Raw genomic sequence first — 10,543 nt, forward strand, 5'->3', positions numbered from 1 at the left:
ATGTTTAATCCATCACCGGTTATGCAAGCAGAAGTATTACCATGGACGCTTGGGGAGCAGCCAGTTAAAGGGATGGTATTCGCGACTAAATTGGCAGTGCGACGTGCGTTGACTTGGTACGCAGTGCGAGAGAATTTTAGCTTCAAAACTAAGCATTCAGATTCAGAGAGGCTTATGGTGAGTTGCGAGGATGATTCCTGTCTATGGTCAGTCCGTGCGATATGTTGCAAGGGAGACAATGTCTGGAAGATCGCAAAATGCAAGGGCCCCCACACGTGCGACAAAATTCAGAATGCTCATGATGGTCGGATGATTGATTCGGTGTTCTTAGCATATGTACTTGAGCGCTATATACGAGAAGACCCTGCGTATAAGATAAAGAACTTACGCCACGTTGCTTTGGTAGACTTAAAACACAAAGTATCTCATTACAAGGTATTCTATTCTTTAACTTGCATTATATTTTCAATACAATGTAGAGACATCAGTCTTTTGGGAAGTATAATCATGATATTTTTTTTCCCAAAACCCATGAATACTTTATATTATGAAAATTGAAATTGAAAAAAGAAAAGAAAAAAAGGAATGCAGAGTGAAGAAATATTATAGTCTTACAAGTCTTGATTTGTTTTCTTCAAGTTTTTTTATTTAACTTGTATTCATTTCTAACGTAATCATTATGGTTCACATACAAGGTATGGGATGCCAAACAAAAGGCCGTTGCATCTATATACGGGGATTTTAAGGAGTCTTATGCGGAGTTGCCGCGTTTTTTGGCAGGACTGAAGGACGCAAGTTCGGGTACAGAGTATAAGTTAATAGTGGACGATAATTATGAACAGGGAACCTGTACATTCAAGTTCGTATTTTGGGCGTTTCGTCCATGTATTGTTGGGTTCAAGAAGTGTAGGCCTGTGATTAGCATTGATGCAACCCACCTCTATGGAAAATATAAAGGGAAATTGATGATTGCAATGGCGACAGATGCTAATAATAAAATTTATCCAGTAGCCTTCGCCGTTGTCGAGAGCGAGAGCACAGAGACTTGGGGTTGGTTCTTGGCTTGTATAAGAACGTATGTTACCGACCGGAGACACCTGTGTGTCATATCTGACAGACACCCTGGGATACAAGCTATATTTAGAGACAATAATCGAGACTTTTCCCTGCGGCCTCCCATGACAGAACATCGTTACTGCCTTCGTCATCTATGTAGTAACGTCAACACTAGATGGAACAATGAAACTTTAAAGAATCTAGTATGGAGGGCAGCAAGTGCTACCCAGGAGCGAAAGTTCAATGCCACCTTCGAGTTAATTGAGAATGTCAACCGGGATGCGCACCAATATCTAAAGGATGTGCCCAAAGAGAAATGGGCTCTAAGTTTTGACAAGGGTTATCGTTATGGGGCAATGACGACAAACGTCTCTGAGTGCTTCAATGGTGTTCTAAAGGGTGCTCGTAGCTTGCCCATTACGGCAATGGTGAAATACGCATGGTTCAAATTGAATTCTTACTTCGATGATCGTCGCAATAAGAGCATAGCACAGTTAAATTCGGGACAAAAATGGACTAAATATGCCTTGGATATCTTCATGAGAAATAAGGCGAAGGCGAAGCATCACAGGGTGACAAGATTGAGCGCGCAACAACAATCATATCAAGTAGATACACCGCATAATCCAGAGAGTGCTGGACATGGGGATCACACACATGGAGTTAATTTGTTGCAAAGAAGTTGCATATGTCAAAAATGGAAGCTGTACAAGATACCATGTTCACATGTCAATGTAGTTTGTATTAGGTATCGACATGATGCAGAGCAATACATTGACCCATGCTATAGCGTGGATGCACTATTTCGGAGCTATGCTCTCGTTTTCCCTGCGTTGAAAGATAGATTATCATGGTTGGATCCTGAAGAAACTCGAAGGGTCCTCCCTAACCCCTGATTGATTCGAGAGAAAGGCCGCCCTGTCTCAACACGAATCAGGAATGAGATGGACGAGGGTGGGAAATGGCCGAGAACCACACCGTGGAAGGAGGGGGGGAGGAAGGTGCAATGCGGGTTGTGTGACCAAGAGGGGCATAACCGAAGAACATGCCCTAAGCGGAATGAGGTACCGACAAGTGGTGGTGTCACAGACTAGGTACGCTAATTTTGAACCGTGGCATTCTTCTAAATGCAACTTGAAACAAAATGCATGCTATATGCCATTCAATTATGTATTTTTATAACTTAAGAAATATTGGAAAAAATTTTAAGGACCAAATATGACATATATCGTTAAAATATCATCGTTGCTTGTGTACATGTGGTTCATTCCAATTAGTCTCTTGAGGATGCATACCCAATTCCAAAGTTTTGGGACTAAGACTTTGTCTTCTTATGCTTGGTGTTGATGACTGCATTATTTCTAGTGTTGATTTTGTATGTGTTGGATCATTATGTGTAAAATGCTAATGCCCATTTCTTACAAGTGTTTTTCAATCGTATCTTCCATTGGATTGAAACAAAAAATAGGATTTGATGTGAATGAAGTGATAAGTATTCAAATTCAGCATGGTGAAGTCCTTATTTTTGCAAAATATTTAAAGAATTGATGGTATTTGGCCATTTTGGCCTATACCTTACTATGATTCATTGTAATATGCATAGTTCTAATATCAAAGATGTAGCCATCAAAGACTTTAAATTGTAGAGGTAAGTCGACAAACCAAACTACGTAACCCCCTTGTGTTCTCTCTTTTTTTTTTTCTGCATTCTCCTTACAGTATTTTCTATTTCATTTTAAAACTTACTAGGAAATGAAAGAGCTATCTGTTGTTGGCATTTAAGGGCCCTGACAGACCTCTTTAACTTATAGCTTTTTTTTTTTTGCTAAATGTTTTCTAACTGCAGATTTTTTTATTTTATTTTAATTTTTATAGGATCTAACCGTAGATTGGTCATGAATAATATGTGCCATTTTATTGGGTCTGGGCTGATATATAATAGATTGGTCATGAATAATAAATTGGTTCAATTATTGCTCATGAATAATATGTGCCAGTTTTAACATGTTAGGGAAATGTTTGCCCTCATGGAGTGATTATTTAGGATTCTTTTTGCTTTTCTTAATAATCCAAATGTCAAAATTTTTGGTTTTAAAATATGGGGGATAAAAGCTTTTATGTGAGCTTTAGGTATGTGGGTGATACCAAATTGCTATAGCAAGAACAAGCTTCAAAATCTACTTTCTAATCAACTGATTTTCCCATTTATCTTCCCTGTCATTTATCTACCACATTGTTTAAAAAAAAAAGTAGGACTAGTTTTGATTTTGTGTAATTATTAGCATGAACTTCCAGATACTAATACTATAGTCTATTTGTTAGATATTACTTCATGAGCATGACTACTACCTTGCTGATTTATCTGTTTCTGTTGTTTTCCAAAGGATGCTTCTTCACATCGTCTGGAGGCTTGAGGAGTTATGAACACCCCCTCAATGAGGTGAAGCCTGTGCCAAGGGTGGACAGTTCTGGTCAGGTGTGTGGTGTAACTTTCACCGTGGATGAAGAGTCGAAGAGGGAAACTGTCGGCATGCCAAGAGTTGGAAGTGCTGCCAACTGGTCATCTAACTACTGATATTGTTATAGTTTCCTTTTACGGCATGGCTGTCATTATTAGTGGGCCTTGCCTTTGATGTCCTTTTTCTTATCATACTACTCTAATCTTGAATGGCTTGAAAGCATTTTAATTGGTGATTGGATTTATATCCTTTTTAGTACTACCAAAACAAAGACATGATTTTATGCTGCTGTACAATGTTGCGTAATGTCAAACTAAGCCAGGATCTCAAGTTTCATACAAGAAATAATATGATTGCTCTTTAAGACTGATATTGTGGTAGATTTGTATTTGATATATTTCTCTATTTTTATCGCTTATTGAATCAAGCTGTGATGATGATAATAATTACGGTCACATTCGTAATAACAAATAAAATCCATTTCTAAATAGTTGCCTGTTCACACAATAACCATTGCTAAGAAACAATGAAGTCCATTGATTTTTAATATGGCTACTATATTCACCAAAGAAGTTAAAGATGTACATCTAGAGCATAGTTCAGGGCATACTCTTGCTCGATTGAAATTCTCAGCTATTTGTGAAGAAATCCTTGGCAGGAAAGGGACCTATCTGTGGAGCCCCAGAGTACAAAATCTGACAGTTTTCAAAATTAGGCAGATTGGTACCCGAGTTTGGTTGACTCGGGTACCTTGTGAAGTACCCGAGTCCACCAAACTCGGGTACCAATCTTGACAATTTTGAAAATAGGCAGATTGGTACCCGAGCTTGGTGGACTCAGGTACCTTGTGGCAGATTGGTACCCGAGCTTGGTGGACTCGGGTACTTCACAAGGTACCTGAGTCCACCAAGCTCGGGTACCAACCTGCCAATTTTCAAAATAGGCAGATTGGTACCCCGAGCTTGGTACTAATCTGCCTACTTTTTTCAGAATATCTATTCTGAATTATCTCTACAAAGTTCATCTTTTAACCTAAAAAAAGATTATTAAAAAAAAATTGCTAGCAAGCAGTCATAAATAAAGATGCCTTCATTATTGCAATGTCAATATTTGACGTTATATAAAGATGCACCCCACAAATGTGGGCACCAAATTAATAAAGATGTTTTTTTTCGAAGCATTACTCAAGTCTCAAAGACACACCCACCTAGTGGCACTAGTTACTAACCAAAAAAATCTTAAACACTATATTAGCATAAAAAGACAAGTCTTAAACATAATAATATTATTTAGTAGCAATACAAGCTAGCAGAAAGAGAGGTAGGGATGTAATGCAGTCCATTCATAGCACCATCAATGTGGCAACACTTGAAACTAATATAGGCCTCCATGACTCGTGGACACTCGGGACATTTCATATGCTCTGGGATCTTTCCAGTAGTAATGGGGATATATACCCTACCAGGAAAACAAGATAAAACAATTAAATATTTGCATTCAACACAAAAAAAACCCAATACCACCACCTTGACAACCATCAACAAAATAAACATAGCTTATGAGAACTACAAATTCAAAAAATTCTAAACCATTCTCGTTATCATTTACCCTCATGCAAGAAATCATAGTCTTAGTCACATTGCTAAATGGCCACAGCTATAAAAACCATGTATTTACAACATACAATAAGTACAATAAAGTAAAACCATGTTAGAATCATAACATATAGAATAAACTTGTTTGAAATGTCTCAGAACATGTAATCAACACAATAAAAGTCAATACCGACTACCCAACAAAATAAAAAAGTTTACGTGAACTACAAATTCAACAAATTCTAACCCATTCCCATTATCATTGACCCTCATGCAAGAAAAGCAAACACTCTCAACCACATTGCTAATGGCCACAGCTACAAAAACCATGTATTTAAAACATAGTATCAGTACAATAAAACTATGTTCAAATCATATTGTATAATATAAACTAGTTCAAAATGCCTTAGAACAAGTAAATTTCATGACTAAAAGCAACAGGATTTTTTTTTTCCTAGTCCAAGATAGAGAAACTTCAATTAAACTTAGCTACACTAAGTTCCAAAATCACCAACACAACCTCACAAGTCACAGCACCCACACAATCAAACTAGTTAAGTTCTTCACAACACATTATTCACCAAAAACTAAAACCCAAATAAAAAACTTACAAGAACCACAAATTCAATGAATTCTAACCCATTCCCATTATCATTGACCCTCATGCAAGAAAAGAAAACAGTCTTATCCTGCCCTGCCTTGCCCTTATTATCCACATCATTTCCAAATTCCAATTCTTCGAAAACTAAGCTGTAATCCCGAGGAATTGAGATTGGCTACATAAATCCTTTTATGCCTTCTAATTCTATGTATGACCATGTTGTCAGTTTCCTCTTTAATTGTCATTAATTTTTTATTTTTTTTACCTTCATTTTTTCCTTGTCTTTTTCCAGATTAATATTATACACTTGTATTAGTTCATTCCTACGCCTTCATTGCACATATCTAACCATCTCAGACAATTCTCCTCCATATTCTATCTTCAACTGATGCCACCCTCACATTCTCACATAGCTACAGCTAGGAATTTTTTCACATGGGTCTTAAATAAAATAAGTAAATAAATACATGGATTTGATAATATTCAGCTTAAAAGAAAAACAAAAAGGTGTTTGTTAACTATACTACAACCAATTTCCATACTCATCAAACCAAGCACTATTGAATATCAATGAAAAAAAAATCCAATTTTCCTTCGTGGAAAGTTGCAGTCATGAGGTTAATAAGGACCCTTTTGTAAATATGCCCTTTTAACTTCATCACAATAATTTGGATGGCATTCTAAAATTTTAGCCTATAGCCCAAGATATACAAGAAGATTTTCCAAGTCAACTTTAAGATGGATGGTTTTACTTTGAACAATTTTGTTCAGTTAATGTGACTACTACTTTCTTGGGCAAGTAGCATTTGTTTTGATATTGGTTTTCTCTTGAGAAGTTTATCCATAAATAATTCAAAAATAGCAACTTCAACACTTTTAAGAATTTAATTTCAATTTTTTAAATTAACAACCCAACATAAACTTTGCACTAAACTAATAAAAAATGTAACTAAACCTGCCAATACTTAAATGAGTTTTATCTTTTAGGACCACTTTTAGAATTGCAATAGGATCTAATATTTTTTCAGAGGTTCTCACAATTGACCCCACAAAATAATAATAATAATTCAGTGGGTGCAATTGGACCCACTCAAAAATATGTGTCTCCGCCACTGCTTTCTCACAATCCTAGTGTTGCCACAAATCCAACTTAACATCCTCATTGTTACTACTCCTTTCATGGACATATTCAAAGAGGGAGTGGGTCCCTAAAATTTCAACATCTTTAGATCCAGTAAAACTCGAACTAAAACCGCATACTTTTGGCCAATATTGTATGTTATAAATACTGCAGCTCTATCTAACATAATAACATAATGAATTTGTTCTAAATTGAATCTTTTCTCAAAAACTATGATAATGCATCACTGACAAAATGCATCAAAACACCCATGGTACACAGACTACCACCAATATGTATATATATATATATATTGTATTACCTGAGTGCAGTAAAAAACACGTCCTCTCTTGCGACCTCGGGTCCTTGGAGGTGATTTGAAAGCTAGTGATTCCTGTACGACTTGATTTAATATGGAAGTGCTAAGCCTTCTTGACCTCTCCTTTTCAACTGTACTAGCAGCAACAATGATCCTGCACTTAGCATAAATGCGATTACTGTATAGCCTAGGACTCACTATGCTAAGATGCTCAGGTATCATATACAATGTATGGAAAGGTATCTATAACTTCCCCACCAGGACCTACCCCCCAACCTAGAGTAGCTAGGTGGGGAAGTAAAATTAATCCTAAAGAATTTTCTTAGAGACAATTAGAAGTGCAGAGGAAGGATAGAATTTGGTAAAGAATGCAATTGGACTATAGTTATGAAACAAAAGATATTCTTTTATGGTTCAGTTGAACATACTTATCAACATTATGACCAGCTATTGCAGTTGAATAAACAATAGGTGCCCAATCAAGAACACGAACTTTCTCCCTAACATCTTGCTCATAGTATGTCGCAATCTGCTGATTTTTATTTGGTATGGTATCCCATTTGTTGACGACTATCAGGCACCATTATTCACACACTTATTCACATATAAAGCATTCTAAGCCCCTTTGAAACTGATTACTACTTACTTTAATTGTTATGATTAACTTGATTAGTTTAAAAATTCTGTGAAAATTTGATATATTAATCTACTTGATTCCGTATGTTACTACTAAGTCACAGGCCAAAAGAGAAAAAACTCAAATTTGTTAGAGACACTCTTTTCCTGTTTTGGTCAATGGAACTGGTTTGCAATCAATGGCCAGGACTGCTAAAAGAAGCGAGGGTGCGATCCACCACATGCACACGCACTTGAAACTGTGGTAGACTTTGTTTATGATTTATATCGAGGAGCCAGAAACTCTGTGGCAGGCCCTCTTTATTTGAAAAAATATTTCAAGAGGGATTTTTGAGAAGTTGGTGGTTGGAAAAGCAATCCTCAATTCCATATTTTCTCTCTTTTTTTTTTTTCAATTCCAAAACATGGTAGCTTTTGCATATCTTCAGTCTTATGTTTGAATCTTAGGAAACCCCTGTTCTGGTAATTTCATCTATTTCGCATGCTTACAGCACTAAGGTCTACACTAATATCAAGGTTGTTGGATGGGATTATACATGATGGGGGATGTTAGTGTGTTTTAAGCTTGGAAGAGGTGGCAGCCCACTTATTAGGGAGCTTACATAAAAAGACAGGAAACATGAAAAATATGGATTTTAGGGTGAGATGGGCAGGGGATGCGCACCCTCAAAACCTTTTTCTTTTTCCCAGAGAATACACACCCCACAACCTTAATTATGGACTAACCTTTTTTTTCCTGTGAGGTGTACTTATTCTAGTAATGATCTCCTTTTCAATAATCAAATCCTAAACTGAATTTATACATTAAGAGAATCATGAAGCACATGCAGGAAACACAATTCTTGTGTCACCCCAAAGACAATGCATAAGACCATAATTCACAGTAATTTAACATTTAACTTGGTCCACATAAACACAATTATGTGGTCCATCTTATCTTAATTTGGTCCGTACTAACAATGCCCCCCTTCTTTCTTTCTTTTTTTTAGTGGAAATCGCCATTTTGTTAAATGATAGATTTGTAGTAGTATCTCTTTTCATTTACAATGAATGCTGGGGGTTTAATAATGTGGATTTGTTTGTCTATAACGTAAGTTTACATTATTAGTGCAATTTAAAGCTATAAAAGTCTTCTATCACTTCTGTCAAAAAAAAAAAATAGCTATAAAAGTCCAAGATTTATACCTTCAGCCTTCAGTGCTTCCAATTTTTCATTCAAACACACTAAGTTCCAAAATCACCAACACAACCTCACAGCATCCACACAATCAAACTAGCTAAATTCTTCACAACACATTATTCACCAAAAACTAAAACCCAGATAAAAAAATTATAACTTTTTTCAAAAAAATCAACATGCTAAGTTCTTCACAACACATTATGCACCAAAATTCAAAAAAGTATGAAATTTCTTGAAAATTTAAAACAAAAACCAAGACATGGAATTGCAGCGCCAAAACCAGTTGGATTAGTGAAAATTAAGAGAAAAAGAACTCAAATTTTTCGGAGAGAGAGAGCTTACAAAGCGCCATTGAAGGGGAAATGGTTCGTGTGGCGACTCTGTGAAATGAAATTGAAAACCCTAATTGGTCGGAGACAGGGAGAAGTAAGGGCGAAGAAGAAGATGAGGACGAAGACGACGTCGCACCACTGTCATCCAACGGAAAGTCCATTACCATCGCTCCTCCAACAACCACCACTTTCCCTTCTCCTATTCCCTCAGGCGTGACGGCGACGGAGACCACGATTCCACTCCCCCGGCCATCATCGATACGCGAAAGCGATCACAACGACGTTTTTTATTTCTGCTGCCAATGGTGTGAGGGTGTGAGGGTTTGAACGTTTAGGTGTAAGTGAGAGTGAGAGTGAGACTGTGTTCTGGTAAGGGTGAGGGTGAAGAGAGACCTTAAATTCATATGCCAACGTCAGGTGCCACGCTGGAACAGAAAAATAGGGTACTCGAGCTCACCAAGCTCGAGTACCACAAAAAGTGGTACTTTCCTATATATTTCCCAAACAGTGTTTCGGGCCTAAATATTTCAAAAATTAATGCTAATGGGCCATTTTGCCCGCGATTTGGTAGGGTTGAAGTTGTTTGTGTTGGACACTATTGGGCTTTGTGTTTTTGGAAGAGAAAACATGTTTTGTCTTTTGGATTTTTTTAGAACCTTTTTAATATATTAAAAAACTTCAAAAACTATATATAATTTGCAATGGTATTATACTTTTTAAGTCTTTTTGTTGTTGAAGTTTTTTATAAATAGGATCTATTCTAGATCTAATTCCTCTATTGGTCTTATGAGTGTGACCATTATATCTTTGTCATTACGTTCTGGTATTGCTTTTAAAACATATATATGAAACATTTGTTTCAAGTTTTGATTGATCTTCTTTTTTAGGAAATAGTTCTTATGCAAGTCATTTAAGGGAATGTTTGGTACACTAAATTAGAATTACGATATGAATGGTAATCTTTATTACTGGGAATAAAAAGTGTTATAATAGAATAATTAAACATATTCATAAGTTTGGTTGTGAGATGTAACATTAAAATAAAAGTTATGATATATTTTAGGAAATATTTTACTCATATAATTATATTTCCTAAAAAATAATATTTTTTAAATTTGAGAGAGAGAATAGTTATTTGAGAAGTGATATGACTATAATATTTTCACAACAAATCATAGGTGATTAGTTGTTATTGGTTCTTTTTTTTCTTTTTCTTTTTTTGTTTGATAAAAAACTGAAATTCCA

The 10,543-nt window shown here is 36.0% G+C and overlaps 1 protein-coding gene across 1 annotated transcript; it reads left to right on the forward strand.

Annotated features, from left to right (window-relative positions):
• LOC126702496 (uncharacterized) lies at window positions 1–1,952 on the forward strand. Its single transcript, XM_050401203.1, has 2 exons — window positions 1–402; window positions 696–1,952. The coding sequence occupies exons 1-2, from the start codon at window positions 1–3 to the stop codon at window positions 1,950–1,952; spliced, it is 1,659 nt and encodes a 552-aa protein (XP_050257160.1).
• Window positions 1,953–10,543: the final 8,591 nt, after the last annotated feature.

Source organism: Quercus robur, chromosome 2 (assembly GCF_932294415.1).
Source record: "Quercus robur chromosome 2, dhQueRobu3.1, whole genome shotgun sequence".
NCBI classification, from domain to species: Eukaryota; Viridiplantae; Streptophyta; class Magnoliopsida; order Fagales; family Fagaceae; genus Quercus; species Quercus robur.